Source organism: Columba livia, chromosome 3 (genome assembly GCF_036013475.1).
Source record: "Columba livia isolate bColLiv1 breed racing homer chromosome 3, bColLiv1.pat.W.v2, whole genome shotgun sequence".
NCBI classification, from domain to species: Eukaryota; Metazoa; Chordata; class Aves; order Columbiformes; family Columbidae; genus Columba; species Columba livia.
The window spans coordinates 54195180-54217884 of record NC_088604.1 but is presented as its reverse complement, the minus strand read 5'-3'; the positions used below and the strand labels follow the sequence as shown (position 1 = coordinate 54217884).

At 40.1% G+C, this 22705-nt stretch overlaps 1 protein-coding gene across 6 annotated transcripts in view; it reads right to left on the bottom strand.

The window, feature by feature from the left end:
* Nucleotides 1–3785: 3785 nt before the first annotated feature.
* The window catches only part of PKIB (cAMP-dependent protein kinase inhibitor beta), a 54635-nt gene continuing 35715 nt past the window's right edge, over nt 3786–22705 (bottom strand). For 5 of the 6 annotated variants that reach the window (XM_065056772.1, XM_021294474.2, XM_065056771.1 and 2 more), the window contains exons 2-3: nt 9134–9309; nt 3786–4654 (exon numbers count right to left, since the gene is read on the bottom strand). In XM_065056772.1, the coding sequence (XP_064912844.1) occupies nt 4569–4654; nt 9134–9281 (234 nt within the window). In that variant the 5' untranslated portion in view covers nt 9282–9309 and the 3' untranslated portion in view covers nt 3786–4568. Of the gene's footprint in view, nt 4655–9133; nt 9310–21911; nt 22021–22705 lie in introns of those variants that run through there. The other variant, XM_021294473.2, reaches the window with a different exon arrangement.

Here is a 22705-nt window from a genome sequence, read left to right as displayed (position 1 = left end):
TTTAAGCCCTTCCCCAAACCACTTCAGAGCAAGTGCCCTGGAACTCCAGTGCGCTCAGCCCCACTGGCCTGTGCTGTGTGGACCATGGGGAACCAATACATACCGCAGTGGGTCTGGGGCTCATGTTCGCATTGCTCAGCAAACACAGCCTGTGCCAAAACAGTGGAGAAATCCATGCAGAAATCTCTGTTCAATTCATTTTCATGGGCTTTATCACACGCGGAGCACCAGCAGACAGAATCATAGAATGGCCTGAGTTGAAGGCACCCACAAGGATCATTGAATCCAGCTCCTGTCCCTGCATATGACAGCTCCACAGTTCATACCATGTGTCTGAGGGTGTTGTCTGTCCAGTCTCTCCTTGAATACTGTCAGGATTGGGCTGTGACTGCTTCCCTGGGGAGAAGAGAGGGATATGAACTAGGCCTAAGTAATTTGATAATTCTTGCAGCATTCCTCTTTGTATACATGGTACATAAAGAATATTTGGAATACTGGTGGTAAAGTATACTTCAAACATCTTCTAACCACTGCTCTGTTGTCATTTTTAACTAATGCAAGTGCAATTATATTATTTTATATGATCACCATTGTTTGAAAATTGCACAACAGTGAAGTGTCCCCTGTGGGTCAGATCGTAGGTCCATATAACCAAATGTGATATCCTGGATAGTGCAAACATATATTAAGTTTCCACTGACTAGCCTCCTTGCCTCCAACCATTTGTGTTCATGGACTTTCTGAGTTGGGAGAAATTTTCTGTATGATTAGTAACTCATGACTTTAAACTAAAGTTCTATATAATTCACACTGTAGTTAGTATAAAACTAAACTTTGTCTTCAGTGACATCTAGAGCTGGCCTGTATGTTGCTGTACTATCAATGGTTAGAAAATTTATTTTAAAATATACCACTTTGCAAACTGCTTTGCCACTCATTTCATCCATCCAAGCTCAGCCTATGCAGTATTATACCAGAATTATGGTATATAGTACAGGTGGAGATGGATGTATGAGGAATCATAGCAAATAACCCTAATTTTTTAAAATGCTTAATTACTTCTCTTAATCTCTCTAAATGTGAACATTCTAATAACCACTCAACTGCCTCAAAACCTATTTAGCCCTTTATTGCCTTCCAGATAACAAATTGAACTTTCCTGTTTTATAGCAACAAAAGATGCACCTCAGCATGTTCATCCATCTCGTAAATGAAGCTTCTGATGAAGGGCTGACCCATAGAAAATTACCTTCTTAATGACATTTGGGAAAGATTGAGGCCAATTTTCTATTTATTTAAAGTACCAAAATAGTTTTATATATGCACAATGAAGCTACAAGAGTTTTTCCTGCTTTTCTTTGCCTTATTTTTAATTTTTTAATATGCAGAGTGGCTAAGAATGAATAATTGCTTAATTATGTTCTGAAATTTGGACACAACAAAGTTACCTTTTTCGCTTGGTACTGAAATGAATGTCTTCATAAAAGCCCAGGATAGTGCTGTAAGCTGATGAAAAAGATGCTATTACTTGTGCCTTACTTGCTGGGATGGAAATTGGGATTAATGCATTATAATACCAGATTAGCCTTAATAGAAGTTTGCCGCAGTAATTTGTCAAGGTAATTAAGTATGTACCTAATTTTAGGCACTAAGTAGTTCTGCTGATTTCTGTGAGACTAGTCTGAATTTAAAGTTAAGTATGTTTTAAAATACTCTGCTGATTCAGGGCCATAACTTTGTTGCCCTGTGGATGACGAGAATGCACTGTCAACAATTACAGTTGAGGGTGGTATGGCCTGGATAATGGTTGAAACTGGATAAACTGCCTCAGTGAGAAACTGAGTATTCAGAGGCACTTCATTTGGTCTTTACAGACTCAGCCAAAGTTTATGAGGGCTATTACCTATACTCAATATAGAAGAAAATGAACCAGAGCTTTCCCAGCTTCAGCTGTGATTAAAATAGTAACCCTGCCTAAACCCCAGACTGTTGGACAGCATGGCATAGAGACTTCCAGACAGCTCTAAAGGGACTAGCTAGCTCTTGTCTGGCTGAGTCAAGCATAATACACAATTAATAAATTCTGCTGGACCAAAGTTTATATGGCACAATGTCTCCCACATCAATCAGTATTTGTGGTTGTTTATACTGATCAGAAATATGCAGCTGGCTCAGAACTGGAAAGGTTTATTTGACATTATCCAGGGCGTAGCTAGATATTCCTCTTCCATGTCTGAACTAACTACAAAAGAGCTCTCTCATGCAGCCTAGACTAATAATTGTTTAGGCACAAACTGTACATGCTTGTGGCAAAGAAGTATTTCTGCATCTGTAAATCGCTTAACCTGCATCTAGACAATTCACAGGCAAATGAGGACTGCATAATATGTGACCCACATATTATAGATAAAAAATGTTCATCCTGCTTTTGAGTTGCATTTTAAATCTTCCTGTTAGTCTTATATGTTTTTTCTATTTTTCTGTTAAAATTCTTCTTTCCATGAAGCATTTCCTCAATGACAGGTTCACGCATCTCAGATGCAAAGTGAGCACCAATTTTCCAGTGCTGAGCACTCTGACTACTTCCAAGCTGTACGACTGTGAGCAGTTAACTAACTCCATGCATGTATATAGCTGTGGGATAGTTTTTATACAGACTTTAGCATATGAATAATTTGCTAAATTCAGATGGTTCATAATTGGTGTCTTAATAGTAAAATACTTCAAAGCATCCTAGGCTAACTAACACAATACTTAAAAAGTGTCTGTTCCTCTAACCCAAATGTCAGTGTCTGTATTCTGTAAGAGAAGAATCTAAATATATCCAGCGCTGCAACTGTGAAAGGGGAGAATTCAATATAGGCCATGACCCAGAAGAGCACTTCAGCATATGCTCCACTTAAAGCATATAAGGAATTTTGTTGCAGTAATACTCAACTACTTGATTTCCATGGGATCATTTTAACTTCTTAAAATTGGATAATTTTATGTCCTGTGATGCTATAAAGGAGGTTGCTATATGAGAATGGGACTGCAACCCAGAACAAGGGTGTGTACCACAAATGTAGTTAGCTCCCAGGCCCTCTCCACTGCAGTTTTCAACTCTGGCTCTCCAGTGTCAGCTAGTTCAGTCTCTCAGACTTTCCTAAACAACCCATTTTGCTCCAGTGGAGTAAGTTATTTTACCTTTCCAAACCTGAAAGTAATTCTGGGATGTTGCACCTGTTAAATTAATACAGGTAAGTGGAGGGAACCAAGTGTTTGTTCTGTTGGATGTGTGAAGGATGGCCAGCGTGCAGAAAAAGCCTCTTACAAGCTCTCTGCCACTAATATTTTACAGATGGAATGCCGGTCAGATGTGGAATGTACCCATCAGAGATGATTCCTCTGTCTGGCTGCATCCCAGCAGAGCGGTTGTGTGGTCAAATAAAAGCATTGGATTGGCAGTGATGGCTGGTTTCAAGGAAATACCTGAATGGCTGCTGTCCCAGGCTGCTGTAAAGGTGCATGTCTGCACCTGAATCCTAGGTCTCCTACAATAAGGGAATGAATGCTAAGTATTTTCAGGAGCATGACCTCCATAACAAGACAATTCACAGAATCACAGAATCCCTTTCAGCAGAGAAAAACTTTTGCTTAAAAATCTTTGTAAAAATCACAACGATTGAAACATTTTCATTGTCAGCAAACAGTAAAGCAAAAACCAGATGAAATAAAAGAAATATGTGTTATGAAGTTCTAAGTCTTGTCATACAGGAAAAACATTAAGGAATGGACAGAAGACAGAAAAGATGATAGCTATTTAATTTCCACAGTGAGATTAAACAATTGTAATCACTTACAAACATGGGTACTTTACTTTAGATACACATGAACAGCTACAATATTCAGCCTGAAAACAGAAATGATAGAAGTGGCAATGCTTTTAAAGTGGGAAAACTGAGATGATCTACCATCATTAAATAGAGTTTAAAGAGAGTCTGAAAACAAACACTGGTGTTGAAGTAGTTTACAAAACCTCTTGGAGACAGGAGGAGGAGAGAAAAAAACTGTGTTTTTTTTTTATTTCTCACACCATTTACATTTGCCTAATGAGAACAAAAATCTCAGGAAATAAATTACAGATAATGTCTGTAATCTAATATATACTTAGTATCATATTATGGTGGGGAGAATGAATACACCTCTGTGTTAGAGAGAAAGAAGCTATTTTGGTCAACTGAGAAACAGGATTTTTACTTTGAGGCAATCATTAGTTGGTGGCACATCTGCTAGGTATATTAATTGAAACTGTCAAAGAAGATTAGTTAGGATGAATACTACAACCATAAGAAAACTCAAAACAAGAGATACATTCCTTAATTGTCTTTCCATTTGGATGTGTAGAACATTGGTTTTGAAGGACAACAGTAGAAAAAACAGTAGTTCCACATCAATGTCATCTAGGTACAAGTGTGTTGCAAAATCTTGTCTGTGCTGCTAAGGTTGCTACCACACTTCAGATGGGGTGACACGGGGAAACTGGAAAGTCTGTCAATGGGTTTCATTAATCCAGCAGTCCTTAGGTGTTAGGAATCATTGCTTTTTCCTTCTGCCTCTTGACTTTCCAGCAAGGCTTTGGATGACGGCACTTCTCCCCCCTCTGCTCCTTCATCTAAAAAAAGACAGAATTAAACCTTTATACAACACCCATTCACGCAGCTTTTTTAACACAGCCAAATATTTGGGTTCACTGATCACCTCTAGATTGGCTTTTTTATTACCACACTCATGGGTGTTTTAGAAAGAGAGATTAACTCAAAGAACTTGCAGAGGCATCTTCCAAAAGCAATTGCTTATTGGCGTTGATTTGCCTGTTTCTTGCACATGCTTATTAATGTGCATTTGGCTGTAAGAAGCAGATTGGAGATAACTTTTTATTATTGTTATTCTTTTTTTTCTGGGTCATTTTGAAAGTCAAGTTGGAATATTGCATTCTTCCGAGCATTTTTTGGTTTCAGGCAGATAACATTACAGTTTATGAACATGCCAGCTATCTGGCTGACCTCCTTTGCCAAATAATACTGAGAAGAATTCTCTGTGTCTTCACAAGATGAGGGGATTTTTTGCTACTTTGATTTAGAAGTTCACTCTTCCATAGGTTAGAGTTGAACGCTTACATGACTAATACAAGTAAATGCTACCTAGCGTACGTGGTCATTAGATGAAGAATTCCATGCTGTTGCTTTTGATGCTCAAATTCTCTCACTGAGAAACAGGAACCCCTCTTGCCTTCATTTCCTTGCAAAGCATAATCATTTTCACATTACCTTCCAGTCCCACATGGCATTTACCAGTACTTACAGAACAGTCTGTACGCCCAGATCTAAGACAGCCCATAGCTTTGGGGGTCAAGGAGAGGTCCTGTCAGCATATCTGGCTGTACCGTCTTCCACTTTAATAGTCATAATCTAAGGGGTACATTTACAGCTATTTGCCCTGGAGACTTACCGTAAAATATCACAAACAGCCAAGAGTTAAATACCTTGGTCTCGACATATCACAACAAGTACATCCTGCTGTACACAACTCAGCAGTTAAAGCTCTTTGCAGAAACCACTTAATGTTTCAGGTCTTCTCAGAGGCTTGGAGGCTTCAGAGTTTTATACCGGTAAATTAAGAACTGAGTTAACTGACACCTTTCAGCACGATGTGGCACAGCACTATTGAGGAAAGGGAGACAAAGCGACCTCCTCTTTTGGCTGTCTCTGTGGGGCTGGATGTGGAGTCTTGCAGACAAGGTGGAGGAAACCAATTTGTTAGAGGAAATCTAATCTGATAGTTGGTAGCACTTAGGCGTGCAACAGGTGCTAGGCTGTTGAGTGTATGAAGACAGTTATACACAGCCACCTAGAAAAAATTCAGCAAGCAATAGAAGTTATTGGCAGAACAGTGCCCTAAAGCAGACTATCAAGTGTGAGAGGCCAGAGTAGCCTCTTTGCTCTCAAACTTCTTGCAGACTCCTTTTCAACCTCTGGATCACCAGTGACACCAATAAACTGTTTGTTTAACATGGTTCCAGTATGGCCTCCCACCACAGCTCCTGGGGAAAGTCTCAGCCTTCCAAAACTTAGGCAGCATCAGAGAATCATCAGACAGGAGAGACATGGTCTCATTTCAGAGTTAAGTTCTGAGACAAACAGGTGGTGCAAAAAATCTCTCCAGTCCATCTCATGAGAACATTAATTTGGTGCAGTTTGCAGAGTACCTGGCAATTTATATCTTAGAGCTCCAGTCCTTGTATATTCATAAATAATAAAGTCAAGTCTCTTTCTCTCTTCTAAGCCAGACAAAAGGTATTAGCACATCCTGTTCCTGACCTTCCACTATGACAGCAGCTGACAGCATTTTAGAAAGAGAGGAAACGTGTGATCCAATGAGCATTAGCTAAATTCGAAGCAAGATGGAGAGAGTCCTCCTCACCATCTCCCATAATCTTCACTGAATCTTTCAGAGTGGAAACAAATGAGGGCATGCTTTATATAGCCACATGTTCCATCTTTGCCACTTTTCTCATTTACTCAGCCTCTTTGTTCTGAGCTGAAAATGGCTTTCATTTTTTAACAACTTATTGTTAAAGCCAGAAACAGGCAAAAAGAGATGCCTGTGAGAGCGCCAAACATCTCACAACCAACCTGTTTCCCTGTTACAGTATTTGAATGTCCAAACTTTCTTTCAGTTTTGATGAATTCTTCTCATTTTGTGTGGGGTCTCATCCGAAGTTTAACTTACAACACAATGAGGCTGTAATTCCCATTTGATACATGTGGAATTCCCACCCCCAAAAAGCATCCAAACAGTCGGAGTGGACCTAACTTATCTTGTATTCATTTCCTATTATCACTTCTGCAAACTCCTGATAACAGAAACTGCTCCTCCAGGCATGCTCTGGCACAGCTGCCATCAATGACAAAAGCAAAGGATAATTCCATGTTCTTAATTGTTCTTCAAATCCTGGCAGTTCTGGTCCTTGTGTTTGTAACAAAGCAACAGTACATTTTGCTAAAACTAATGTAGCCATGTTTTATTTCTTCTTCTTAATGCACTGGGCACCAGGAGAGAAAGATTATTCTGTCTGGAAGGCCAAGTACTTATTTTATGCTGCGCTGTAACATTTCTTTTAACAAGACTTTCACTCTTTCATGTTTATTTTTATCCACGGGGGAAAAAATCCAAGAGAGAAATTCTGCTTGCTTTAAAAAGTATATTCTTTCCAACTGCTAAACTTTCCGGAGGCCAAAATGGAACAAATATGAGGAACTTATCTACAGCTGTTGTATTCTTTTGTGCTTTGTTTAACATGGTGCATCTCCCTCAAGGTTCACTCTTCTGAATAATACAAAGATTAGTTACACATAGTGTAGTAATGAATATTTCAGTGGGCTGGACTGGTTACCTCCATAGCTCCTGACACTAATAACAATATAAATTCCTGTCTAACTCCCCTTTGGTAAGGGAAATGTTTCTCTCCTGCTGGAGCCTGACCCCTGGTCATGGTGCATGAACTGTGCCAGGCGGAAGAGCTATTTGGAATAAAAAACCCCAAAATATTTGAAAACCAAAGCATTGAATGTTAAGCAGCTGTCTGTATTTCGGAATGGATTTCCAGTGTTCCAGTCGCACACACCAGAATGAGAAAATCTGTAGGGACACACTTTTCATATTCCTAAGGAAAAATCTCTCATAAAAATAAAGGAGTTTTAACTGCACTCACAGGGCTCCCAGCTTTTCTTTGAATGTACTATGACACAGTGCTCACCGTCCTTCCCACCTGCTCTTCCAGATTCTCCCAGTTCCCTTTACCACCACCCTGCACCCTCAGAGTATCTGACCTTGTAGTTTTTCCCTTCTTTATTTCCACCCTCTCTCCTACACAAATCATTGCACTTTCCTTTTGCAAAAATAATGCCTCATTCCAGCACCTATTCAGATTCTTATTTTCCTCCATTTCCCAGGTTCAAGCCACTATGTGGTCATTCATTTGGTCCCTTTTCACTCCTCCTGGAAGTGCTGTTTCTACCTGCCCTCTTCTTCACCAGCAATCCTTTGACAGGGCCACGTTGTGTTTGCATTACAGAACCCCAAATATATGAATATAAATTAAATCACCAAAGCAAGAACAGCTTGTAATCAAAGGAATCCCCCCAATTCCAGCCTTCACGATGCTTGAGGAGGCTGTAAATTCAACATCTTATAATTGCTTTTAGCAATGTACAAGCAATACATGCATCCTCAGAGCCTGGGCAACCTTCCTGTAACCTACTTCAGTTCAGATTCATGGACACCCCAGCACAGGCCTCCCTCCCACTGTGCCTCCCCCACACCATCACTGCTCCTGGATGTGGGACCACCGGCTGTGGTGGCATTTGTCACAGCAGCAACAGTCATGGGCATGAGAAGAAAGCTACTTCCAAATCAGAACATAAAAAGTAGGGGCAACCCAAGCTCAGGGTCAACCTGTAATTCTCACTTCATAGGCATCAGAAAACAGATTTTTCTGAATATTAAAATCCCCCTGAAAGTAAAAAGAAGTCAAATGTAAAGCTGGTGTTGATTAGACCTGTGCTAAATTAACAGAACACCTTATTAAATTAAAGGACATGACAAAATAGGACATTGGTCTCTGATAACAAAGCTGAAAGCCTACTAGCAGGAGTAAATCACTGTAGATCCTACTCTTAATGTATATGCCTGAGTTAGGATGATACCTGTAACTGGAATAACAGTGCAGCTTGCTGTGTTGTGTGAAATTATCTCAGTGCAGGAGTAGACTTTAATTTATAGCTGGAGTGATGGTTTTCCAAGCTGCTCAGCAATGCAACTGTGTTTGCTCTTCCTTAGGGGAACTGGAATTCATTTCCCAGCACCTTTCCTCAGGCTGCTGAACACTGGGTGGATACGGCAGACAAATCTGGGTTAAAATTAGTTTGTCTCATCAGAAGATACAAGCGGTAACTGCTTTGGAAGGTTGAATTTTATCCTAATAGAAGAAAGGAATATTAGTATTGACGTCAAAACTGCATGGTGGCAGGAGACTTAAGGAGCAAAGGATGACTGCATAAAAATGTCTGTTTCTTGAATGTGCAGACATTACCTTCTGAAACGGAGAGCTCGGCCAGTTTGTGTGGCAGGTCTGAAGTCCCAGCACCAGCAGGAGAGCCCAGAATATCTGGTAAGGCGTTCCGGCGGCCTGCCCGTCCGGATGCTGCAAAATCTGTGACCACAGGCTCCACATCAGTCATTGCTGACTCCTTTTCCTCATAGCAACATCTGCATATGGAAAAAATAGAAGAAAAAATAGATGTAGCCCAGATGGATGCTAATCACCTGCTCAGCAATACAATAGCCATAGGCTTTGCCCAACGGGTCTTTTGTTATTAAAAGCCATGTATTTCAATTCTGAGCACTTAGGCTGTATTTGTGCCCCAGAAGAAGACAAAAGAATCTCTGTGCATTTCCTTATGTTGCCATTTTCGCATCAGACTAGCACAATAAGCAGCTCTGTACCTGCCAGAAACCTGTGGACAGGGCCAGCAACAGCTCTTTCTGCCAGCCACTTGTATGTCTTTTTATGATCTGATCCCTGTTTTTAAAGTGGTTTTGCCATACAACCACTCAGAAGGGAACTGAAACTCTGTTTTGTCATACTGTCTCTTATGAAGCAAAGCATGTTTTCTTTATTATTAATCTTGTTTAGATTCTTATTTAGAACCTTGTTAAAACAAACTTCTTTCACAGAGGAGCAAAGTATACAAAAAATACCTCTCAAAAATCAAACTAAAACTCTTCATAAAATGTCTTCATCTTGCAGATATCAGACCATTTGTTTTCCTCACCTCCTTTTTAGCTTGGTTTAACCTCAGCTTGCGCATGTGATTTTTATCTCATAAATAACTGAATTCTGGGAATAACAGAACCAACAGTGCTCTGCTCCCTTGATCCCTGTCTCAAAGCCCATTGAACTGGATGGGAAAGCTCCTCCTGACCCAAATGGTCTTTGGATCAGGCACAGAGGTGTTCAGAGGCTCATACCCCAGAGCAGCAGCTGGAGTGAGAACACCTGGAGCAGCAGGAGGCGATACTCAGCTGCAGGTGGCACACAGGGATAGTGTGTGCAAACTGCCATTAGAATCACAAAAGATGATCATATCAGAATTGTACACTATTTTTTTATAATTAACATATTAATTTCTAATAATTTGACATGAATTGTTCAATTGAAAACAATATTTACTTGCTCTATATGAATGCAGTTCTGTGTGCAATGTGGGAACAGGAATGTTGTCTCTTTGTGTAACCATGGTCAGTGCTTTGTGTAGGAAGGGATACAGATGGGGCTGGAGCTTTCAGTGGACAACTGACTGTATTTAGAATAAGAATTGGATAAGGAAAGTCTCAATCATTTTATCATTTCATGTTGTTGATATAAGAAGCAAAGTATCATAGTCCTCTTTCTAAAATACTGCTAGGATTGGGAAATATCATTGTTCTTATGTCATGGACAGAAAAACTGAGGAAAAGAGAGATCAAACATTACTTGCTCTGATGTGCACAAAGAGAGGGGCAGAACTTTGATTCCTGATGTTGACCTGGTGTTTATACCACAAATAATATGTTCCATTCCTCCTTCAAAGTGCCTTTCAGCTGTGTCACTCCAACAAGAAGAATAAATATTCTTAATCTTCTTTGTATCTCTAAATACTTCATAATAAAAGGAATGAATCCTTCTTGGCAAGAAACAAAGGCATAAGTAAAATCTGCAAGCCTGAAAGATGAACATGCAAATAAACCACCTTCTTTAACTGAAGCCAGTAACTGAAATTTCTGACCTGGAGATTTAGCGGAAAGTTCCTGTCTTGCATGAATACAGTCAGGTCAAGTCCAAATTAATCTCTTCCACAAGTAGCACAAATATAAAGACTATACATGGACATACAAGGATGCAACTTTGAGAAAATATACAAAGTGTGTATATCAACATTCTCGGTTAGATACAGCATTATGCTATGTATTCATTAAAATGGGTGAGGTCAGCACTTGACAACAAATATCAAAATGAAGAGAACAAATCCATATTTACAGACACAGTCTCATGGCGTTTTGTGGGTGTTCATTTTTACTTAACTGTAGGTGCCCTAAATATATTTCTCTACATGCTCACTAGAGCAAGTAAAGAGACCGTAAATTACACTTCAGAACAGAAAATACTCAGGATCTCCTTTTGCTTAGTAAAGCTGTTAAAATTTGCTCCCAATGCCAAAATATCAGTGTTGCTTCAGTTTCTGCCCATTTCTTTTCAGCCATTTAGTTAGTGAGACAGTAACACTGTTGTGAGCCAACTGCTGTTCACATAAAGATGCATAGAATGACATAAACATCAAAACACACCAAAGACTTTCTCAAACCTGTATTGTGGACTTGTTGTTTTTTTTTCCTCTTTTCTCTCCTGCATGGATGTTTTGGTCCCTAAATGGTTACTTCTAAAACGGAGAGAATCTGCTCTACAACTCATGCTATATGAAACTACTCTCTTCTGTAGTACAGTTTCATCTTACCCACCTTGTGCACTTGTTTCAAATTCCTCCCTTTTCTCTCCAGCTCGTCTCTTTCTCCCCTGATGTTATCTCCCTTCATTGTATAATATGAGACAACCCAGGAAGATGATGAAGGACACAGTCTGACTCTTTTGTGTACGTGAATTTTGATTTATGTGCTTGATTAAAAAGTGTGCAGAGATAAATCTAGAACGTCTGTCAGACAGAAAAGCAGCTGATCATTATCCATCAGTCCAGTGGCCAGAACTCAAATGTAGCTATCTAAAAATAATAAAAGTACAACATTCTTTATATCTGTAGCAGTTACCATTATGTTTTTTTCACCTTTGTTTTTTCTATACAACACTTAAGGTATTAGAGGCTGAGAAGACTTGAGTTCAAAAGCTCAGGGCTACCCACTGCACTGGCACAGGTTATTCTAAGTATATTTGAAAGATGACAGACTACCCCAGCAGGCTTAGAATTGACATTACAAATCAAAACTTAAGTCCATTTAGGTACATATAAATCAAAACTTAAGTCTGTTTCCAAATATGACAGGCCATATTCAAACCAGATTGCTGCTGTACTTTAGATAGATGGTATTTTGTTCTTTGACGTTCTAAGGAATTTGTTCAATTTCATTCTGATGCTCTCTTACAATAGTATTTTCTAAGGCCTACATCCAAGTAAGAATGCAGAGTTTCTCCACTCTTCATCTGTTTCTACCTTTAACTTTTTTTAACATATCCATCAGGAAGTAACTATCTTTTTGGCATCTTTTTGCATCTGTTATGTGTCGCGTTTTTCGTGCTTCCTTACAGAGTAAATAATCGCCGTGTGCACAGCATCTATTTTCCCAGTTCCACTCCTCCTCCCACTGACAACATCTCCTTCAGCTTCACTGATTTCGCTGTAGCCTCATCCAAGTAAAGGATACTTCCATCTTGCCAATGGCTACATGCAGTTGCTTCTCTCAGCTTCCAAATTACTGTTGTCATTTTTCTCCCGTGTCGCAGCTCACCAGACTAATGATGTGCAGCTCTAAAAGAATAGTGACAGATTTCCAGAGCAGAAGGTTCTGTACTTCCCCGGCTCCCTTTTTTCCATGGCAGAAACCAGGCCTCCCAAAAGCTGAAGGGGACTGGGTAGAAAAAAAGTTGAGCAGGGATGCCGGCTGTTTGCAGAAGATTGGCAGTAGGAAGGCAGGTGGACCTCCCAGAAAAGCCCACCTACTAAAATTAGAGACCGAAGGCTTTGACTGACATCCCAGCTAGTTCTCCATCAGTACTCCATGGCACCAGACTGACTTCGCAGCGCATTACGGGGCCATGAGATAGCACTATGGGGTTTTGGGGAGTACTGGGTTAATTTTCTCATAACAAGCCAATGAAATCCCTGCAGGACCACCCGGCATGCACAATGTACCACTGAGGTGTGCAAGGGGGAAGGAAATGCTATGCTCGTGAAAACTGGCTACAAGAAAAAGTAAAACTCAATTACTGGATCTATCAGACATCTAAGTAAGTGTCCTCAGACAAAGCAATCACAGGTAGACTACCAGTGGGATTTTCTCTAAGCAAGAGAGCTAGTTTGTTAATCTTTGAATCTTCTTTTGTTGGCAGCATTTCTAGCCTCTTGGGGGAAAATGAGTCACAGGAGCTGATGAGAATTTATTTAAGTAAATGACAAAGGAAAAGAACAAACAAGTCTCCTGAAACACCTCATGTTGAGAATAAAGGGAAAAAACAGTTTACGGTGCTCAGTTGTAGCAGGTGCCACAGTCCATATTAAATGTCCGTGCTGTCTCTTCCTCACCCTATCTGTTAGGAAGTAGATAAATCACCAACATATGCACTAGTGAAAGCTCTTTTTTTCTTCTGATCTCTTTACTGTCTTACACAGAGACAAAATACTGGTTTTGTTCTGCTTAGAAGGACAAACTATTCCTCAGGAAATGTCAGAAGTTTCCTGACACTGCTATTGTTACAAGTCCATGGAGGAGACTAAAGACCAAACACATCACTTCTTGCCACACAGGTGCTTGTCTTCTCTCAAAAACTTTCCTCTTAGGTCTTACAAATAGTCTTTGTCTGCAATATCAGAGAAAGCTACAGTTCCCTAACAGTGTTCATTTTGAATGCCCCTTTTGTAGGAACAAACTGGAAAGCATGAAATCCTCTCACAAACACCTGAAAAATGTAAGAGAGCCAAGTAGGACTTTTAGAGCCAGATTGATTGATTTTTGTGTCTTGATCTTACTTTATTCAGAAAAAAACTTTAGTCCTTTTATTTGTGTGTAGATGGATTTTATTTACGTGTAAGTAATGAGTATTCTCTATGCATCTTTACCCCAGAAGTCTATAGATTCAGAAGCTTCTAAGTAAGGAGAACAGAAAACTTATAGTATGAAGTGGTTTGCCCTGTGCAGCTGAGATGAAAACCACATCTCCTCGCTATGCAGTTGCCATGCTTTCACATCCTCTGCTGCAGCTGCACCCTGACAGCTTTGCCTCCTCCTCCCAAAAATCGTGGAATAGGAACATTTTCATTATACGTGCTCATGTAATCCTTACGCTTTATCCTGAAGTATTACTGGACCACAGAAAAGGAAAAAAATTAGGAACATTCATGCTTTTATGGAAGACAGTCTAGAGATTATGGTGATAATTAACAGTAACCTGCATGGCGATTTTTGTGAGAAAAATTTCTGTTACATATTTTTTCTCATCAGTAACATTTGTAACACACTCATTAAGCCTAGTGCTGGGAAGCACACAAAAATAAGCAAGTGGTCTTTACCATAACTATATCAAACGCAGGAGTCCCGATTCTGTTTGGGGTTTAGGACAAGACCACGTTTCTTAATACATGAAAGCAACATAGCCTAACTATATAGCTAACTATATGGAAGTTAGAAGTGCATCACCCTGGGAAAAAAAAAAAAAAAAAGGTAGATTTGTTAGCTTTCAGGTTTTTTAATGCATCACTAAAGTTGAAACAAGAGTTCCTTTTATTATTTCATGTCAGAAAGATTATTTGGGTTTCCTGTATCAACAGAGATGGCCTCTCTAGTGCATGTTCTCTGCAAAATTCATGAGCTGTTTTCCCATACAGGGAAACTAAATTATATCCCATCTCTGTAAATCGATAGTGCAGAAGCATGTCTGAGTCCTTCTACATCTTCCGCCTTGGTACGAATATTACAGCCGATAAAACACATGATACTTTTGGGAAGATATTTGAAAGTTTGGTACACGTGTTCACTTGTGGTTCTTTGCAGTGTACACAGCTGGACAGACATCAGACACCAATGTCTTGTGTGTTTTTTCCTCTCTGGATATGTGACCTACTCTACACTCTTGCACTAGGGACAACATCCTTACTGGTAGTGTGCAAAAATGGCTTCCATACATGATTTTCCCAGTCCTAAACTGGTCAGCCTGGGATACTAAGATTACACCATTCCTCCATCTCCTGCCTTGGTGCTCTCAGAAGCTCTGAATGAAGGGCCAAGATCTTGGTCATATCGCTCAGATGCTCATCAGTTTGGGGTACAGAATCTGAAAACCTTGGCCAAAGCTATAGGATAAAGACAGGAGCTGACAGATTTTGTCCCTTTGTAAGTCAAATTTCTAGATAAATCTTGCCTATGCTTTCATAAGGCATGAGGAAATAATTTTATTAAGTATTAAGGACCATCATAAACCACATCAATCTTCAACTCCAAATGCAACACATATCTTTTGCTGTCTCCTAAAAAGCATAAGTGCACTTGTATAGGTACTGCAGCTGAAAGGGCTGGAGTAAGCCAGGATGGCATGCCAGTGTTACAAGGTATGTATGGCATGAAATCACTTTCTATACAAATTAAATAGGATGGACTTTTTTCTTCCTCATACTGGTACTTCAAAAAATTCAGCTCAATTTCCTGATCAGCTCCATAAAGCCAGTATTATACTCGTGGAAAAGACAAGAGGAAAAAAAGCCACATAATTTATTAGTCATACTGTTGTTAGACTTTGGGAGAACACACAGATACCATGGTGTGGTTCACCCTTTACAAACCTGAACAGAATAGAACAGCTTTACCGTGATCTGTGTTTGACTCTGTGTACGCAGAGTGACCTGATGTACGGAAAACACATTAAGAAGCCAATAGCAGTTCTAAGTAATGGTACAATTTTCCTATTGTGAGATAAAATAAAATAACGAAGAGAGGGGAAGGGGTCATGATACTGACCACTGAATAAGAAGTTATCTGTAGCAAGTAATAAATGAAGTTATATTGGCTGAAGGCAGTCAATACAAGCAAGCAAGGCACTTTCCAAATATCTCTGAGTGACTAAAAGCAATGATAGACATAAGCTTTAGTCAACTTCATGGGAAACACAGTTCAACAGGGAAGAAACTCTACTGCACCAGCAATGCTGGAAAGAAATCAAATGCATCCCCTACTATGGAATAAGAAAGGAAGCTCAATGGAAGCAAACCAACCAATCAACCTAATTATTTCTCTTTTATTTTGGCCATTAATCCCTCCTAGAGTTTTAATTTCCTATTGCAAAATGTATAAATATTGCATGCCTCATATACACACAGTATGCTTTCTGAGTTCAGCCACAGAGCTTCACCCTTCCAAATCCTTTCTTAAGATTTGCATCTGGCCTGAAATCCAAGAGAAGTTTGCCCACCCACAGGAACACACCTGAGGAGTAATTTAGGAATTATTTAGTAATCATTTTGAATGCTAATTTTGCAGTAGCCCTGCAACTACAACATTGCAGTTAACTTTGTATTTATGGTATTTCACATTGCCAAAGGCACACAAGGAAATGAGCATTCTTACTGTACCACTTAGTTCTGGTACTAGTCATACATGCACTACACCTTCCCTGCAGCCTCTCTGATCTCCTTGTTCCTCAGCCTTTGAACTGAGAATTCTTTAGGGAAGAATCAAAGGACTTTTCTCTCTGCTTTGGTAGCTGCTGTCCCAGGAAATGCTTCCTGCAACACAGAGAAGTCAACAGCTCCATAAGCCAGCACATGCATCTGTCAGTACTGTATTCTTTTATTAGAAGCAGCAAGGGATTTGCTTCTCTGCTTGCCAGCTCTGGGGAAGAAAACTACTGACAAAACCACTGGGAAAGGCTGAGGCAGCAAACACACTGGAGTCCACTTATGCAGTGCCCTCTAGTAAAGCAATGAGCACAGTGCAACATAAAAAGCAATTGAGAGAAGATGAATTTACAATTTAGCAGATGTATGAGAATGGAACAATCCTATGCACATGACCAACACACCTATGTACCAAAATTTTCTTACTGGACAAGGCCCAAGTCTTCTTGAGATCTTACTGACATGAATGAGGAATGTTGCTATGTAGTTCAGAGTGAATCAAAAGGTACTGGTACAGACAGGAGATCCCCAGGAATGGAGATCCTCGTGGAAGTGCTTACAGAAGAGAAGGAGTTGCAGAGGAAGAGGAGTTGCCTGGTAGCCACACGTGGGCACAAAGGGCTAAAAGGCAGGAGCACAAGGATGACAGAGAAGGAAGAGGCGTGGGGAGCCTGCAATGATGGCTTAGTACACAGAGAGAAGATTAACTGAGGGTCTGTCTGAGATGAAAAAAAAGACATGGCAAGCTAAAGCGACACAGGAAGAAAGAAGCCTCTGGAACCTTACTGAGGAAAAGGAATGAAATCAATAATCTGGAGCATCTTTGCAGGACAAGGGTTGTGGAGGCAGGGAGGAGGAGAGGCTTGGTGGAGTTTGGGGAACATTTCACGGGACCAGGTCTGCTGGAGGATGCGCGTAGAGATACGCACTACAGAGACCCTATGGATTAGCAGCAAACTAGCCAGGTAGCAGTAAAACAGGCATTGTTTTGCTTAAAAGGTTATGTGTGTAATTATTCCAATATGCCCACATGTAGAAAACCTGAAGAGTCTGCACAAGAAATACATGGAAAGTTTACTACACCAATTTTTTAAAATTATTTTTGAGGTCAATAAATTATTTTGTTAACATGAAGTGCCACAACACTTATTTAACTGAATACCTAGCTATTTGTGATGATCTTTGCAGACAGATGTCGTACAGACCCCTCAGCAAAACAAGCAACTGCAACGTGAGTTTCCACACAGACATGCCACCATGAAGCTCCGCATAACTACTTCCCCCCATAATTATTTATTTTGTCTCTTGCTCCAGTTGCAGGGTCTTCTATCCCAGAAATGATCTGCGTTTCCTGAACTATTCTTCAGGCTAATCCATGAATGCTTCTGGAAAACCAATCAAAAATACTTCATGTAGCATTCTTCACTGGACAGGGTGTCGGAAAGAAAATAGTGTTTGCGCAACTCAATAAATGTTTAGTTAGTTAACAAAATATTATTTTATTAACTCAGTTCAAGGGTAGTAAAAGGTCTTTGATTTTCCAAATATAAGTGAACTATTGTAGGATAATTCCATAAAGGCTTCTCAGATGGAAGGAGAGCTGGTCTACCCAAAAGTTTTTCCAATTACTGTTTTCTAACTAATAAAAGACATTTTCTCTTCCTAAAAACATGGTCTTGACTGTGTCCTTAGGTGACCACTGATGCTGGAAAGTTCTACAAAATAATTTTGGTTCAGTTTCCCCTCAGAGGAAGATGAACCAACAGAGATCACTGTACTTTTCACAATAATATGATGACTTTAAGTGAGCCCAGTCAGAAAACAGCCATTTGGGATGTGAAGTCTAATACAAACCAAATGGAGCTAAGCCCCAGCTGCAAGTCACCTTGGTGCACTGAAACACCGTTTAATGAGTCACTGAAGTTTCCTATTGCTGTGTTTGACATGTCAGTGACATGTCAGCATTCACAAAGATGAAAAATCAATAGGACATGTAGCTACATTTTGAGAAGTCACGTCACACAACTGTTCTGCGCTGTCTTCTAAAATTGCATTTTTAATCTAGATCCTAAGTTGCCTGCTCTGTATGTTCCATTTATATTTAATTTATGCTTTAGCTTATGTCTTTGCTTCAGATACAATATTTCTTCAATATTAAATGAATAATTTTTCATTTTCGTTCAACATGATGCCTACTCTAATACAATTCCACTCAGGTCATATCCTCTAGAGCATACCTGTTCAATCTTGGCAGTAGTCCATTTTAATGACTTTAATGAAATTACAGGTAGAAAAATCCGCCCCATTCTGTAGTGACTCACCAAGAAAATAGACTGAGACTTGAGAAATGTGTCTTCCCATAGCCTTATAATTTAAGTTAAATAATTACTTTGATTCACAAGACTTCCCAATTATATTTACAATAGACTTTAACTTACTAAATTCAATCAATTACAGTTCACTGAAACATATCTGGATAGTATAGGTTTACATTTTGATCCTGCATTTATGCATGTACTTAACTTCATCTAATTGCAAGGCTTCTGTTCCTTCCATTTAAATTTGTTAACACAGACAGGAGACGGCACTAAGTATGTGCTCATCAACTCTCAGAAGCAGGCCACTGGGTCCGACTTGTCCCACTCAGATTTGGAGGTAAGAGTCTCGAGTGGTTCACACACCTGCTGACACAGTCCCTGGTTATTTGTCTGCACCAGAGAGTCTGTGACTGCACCTCAATGGCCAGAGACTGCGTGGCATTTACATGCACACACAGGTACAACGACCAGAACAAGGCAAATCGCAGATTTACTCCTCTGATAGAAAATTTTGAGACCAGAGGAAAAACTTAACAAACAAAATTTTCCACAGAACAGGGAATATGAGAGAACAAATATATGAGAGCATCGTGTCATTAAATTTTCTGGGAATAAGTCTGCTATACCTTGCTCCAGTGAATAGCACCAATGAAACAGAATTTCAAATAAATGAAAAAAATAACCCCAAACACACAATGTCTTGGGGACTAATTATGGAAACAAACAGCCTATATGATTAGCCACAGTATACACTAAGAACTTTTTCCTTGCAGCCTATTTTGGATTAATTTTATGCTTCAGGTGAAGGGTTTATCTGCAGTACTACACTTGCTCCTGCCTTCCTGTTTTTAGATGACTCCATTTGTTGTCTCCGCATCTCTGCTGAAAGGATACGACTGATCACAGTGATTTATAAACCTCCCTGACTTTCATGCTATTTCAGACTGTCTCTGTTTCCTATGAGAATAGGCCTAATAGGTGAAATTCATACTAGTTATAAGCCTAAACCAGTCAGTGGAATTACACCTGGGATTAATTTAGTTTAATTTCTTTAGCCTTTCAATATAATTCTATTTTATGAAAGTATGAATCATCTCTATTACCCTCCAATGCCCTTACCCTAGGACATTAAAACAGCCTACCTGTCTTAGAGCTTCATGGGTATAGACTAGTTTGGTAAAACAGACATATTTCGATCAAAAGTCTAGTAAAATATACTAAGAAAATTATTTTATTGTCTCCCTGAGCTTACTTGGCAATTGGGAAAAATTATTGTCTCTCAAAAAAGTAAGCCCTAAAAGCAAATCCCTACTTCCAATTATTATAGCCTATCTATTGTTTGAGAACAAACACCAAACAGTAATTTCCAAGGCATATACTGGGCTGGCAGTCAGATAATTTCCACACAGATGAATTAATGTATTTCAAATCAATTAAAATGACCTCTAATTAAGGCAGATGGCTTTAGAAGAGTCTTCTACATTTTGGTAAATGATCCTTCAGTAAACATGCCCTCCTATTGAAATACCTGGATAAAGTGCTTCAAATAAGGACCAAAAAAAGTGTATTTATATCCCAAATTATAATGAGGTGGTGAAAACACCCAGTAGATATAGGACCATTTAAAAGATGACAGAGTAGAAAGTTAACGTGTGTTTTTTATAAATGATTGAATCAAGTACAGCTTGACCCTTAAGCTATTTTCAGCTGGAATGCCACCAGGCACAGAATTTTTATTTAACTTCCTTAGCCTACATGGGCCATTGACACTTAAGGAAGAACAGACAGATGGAACCCAAAATATAAGAAAGCCATCAAGTCTTGCTCCTATTTGTCATACAAACAACATTAGTTGGGAGGTGCACATACTGAATGTTTTTGTTTTAGAAGTTTAACATACAGCTTTCTTTTTCCGTCACCTTTATTATTTTTAGTTTAACATTTAGTCTGCTATATTCTGATAGAGAGGTGAGTTTAGTTTTGATGTGTCTGACCACATCCATTCTCCCAACAAGGAGTTGCAAAAACAAGTAAGATTTGCCTGAGCAAATGCTTTTACTCTGCTTTCCTTTGGAGCAGAATTGGGTAGGATTTTCCTACTTTAAACTGTTTTCTATTGTAAAGGAATCCACACTTCCACTGCACAGGGGTCTGTTAGAACCATGCCATTCCTGAATCAGATCAGCTTTAACAGAACTTTTTACTAGGTCCAGGCAAGAGAGAGCTTGCCAGCCTCTGCTGAAGAGTTACTTGGATGTGGTAAGGGGCTGGCATGGGCTGGGAGGACAGCCAGCTTGAATGGATACAGGGAGTGCTTTAATTGCAAGGCTCTTCATTACTTCTGAAGTTCTCAATTGCTGGTTATATCCCCGCAAACACACCAACACGACCTCACAGCGCTTCCTCACCCTGGAAAGAGCCTGCGTACAGCCCTGGTGGTACAGGACGCTTCCTAAAATGTTAGGAGGCCAGGAAAGCCCAGACCTTGCTTGGCTGTATCACAGGGTGGTTCCTTTGCACTCTTATCCAGCACTGAGACCAAGACGGTCAAACCCTAGCAGCCACACAGGTCATGTAAGGAGCCTGGGCATCCTCCACATCAACTCCTCTCTCCTTCACCCTGAAAGATGCAGCACCAGCCCTGCCTCCCCTCTTCCGACCCTCCCATGGCAGCAAATGCCTGCTCTCCTCTTTCTCTGCCCTTCTGCAGCATCAAATTCACCCCCCAGCAACACGTACCCCCAGGACACTCTCACTCCACCCAGAAAGTCCCAGTGCCCCCACCCAGCCCCACAGCACCCCAGCAAGAGCCAACCCCATCCCCATTGAGGCTCTTCCCCAGCATCACCACGCGTAGCCTCCCCGCAGAAAGGCAGACAAAGGAGCAAAGACGCCCAGAGCGGGGGAGTCAGTCACATCTGCCATGTCACTCACCCAACTGGAGGCACACTGGTGCCAAGGAATGAGATGCCCAAAAGAACCCATTTCCACTCACATAAAGAGAACTGCTCAGTGCTGGCGTTTTGTAGCCTTCAGATTTTACATTGAAAATACCCCACCCTTGCAAGCTCCTCTTAGGATTTTGCTGCCTCCGCGGCATTTGCCCAGCGTGTGTACATACCTGTGTAACATGTTGTTTGAGTTCAGGAGCTGCTGCATGCTCAGAAACAAATTTTTCCCATCTGCTAAGCTAATGACCTCTTCTAAAATGGCTATGAGCTCTGAACATTTCCTTTTTTAGCTTTGCCAGCATAATCATATTACAGCCTCACACCTGGCAGTGTAAATTAATCTCTCCCTTTTTTTTTGTTTTTTCCCCATGCAAATTCCTCAGAAGTGGCTTTTTTTTTCCCCCACCACATTGTCTTATTAAGCACAGATAAGAAAAGAAGGAGGAAAACAGGCAGGCATTCATTGAGCGGGTCTTTTTGCAAACTGTTAATTCTGTTTCTAGACAGATCGAAACCAACAGCAGTACTGTTCTGGAGGACACATTCTACAAAGATGCACCTTTCCCACAAACACGCAGACCTAATTGCATTTCTTAATGGAAACTCCAGGGGAGTTTTGTTTGTGGAAGTGCGGAGTTAAACTTTTCAAAACAAAAATCTGGAAGTGATACTGGCTGACTCCAGCTCTTTGGTGGGGTTATGCTGATGTTGTTGTACTCAAAACATTTACTCCTTGTCTTATGTACTGGCATTTACTTCTGCATTAAGAACTATATCTTCAAAAGTTGGTCAAAAATAAGAAGGATGCTTGTCATGCTTTCCCATTGAAAACGTATCCTTAGAGACGGTGGATTCCCTTTTACTAAACTTCACACAACACTGGAGGTGAGTAGAGCCTACACCTCCTCCTTAGAGTCTTGCATGAATCTGGGTGGAGAACTGCAGATGTTGCGATTTCAGGGGA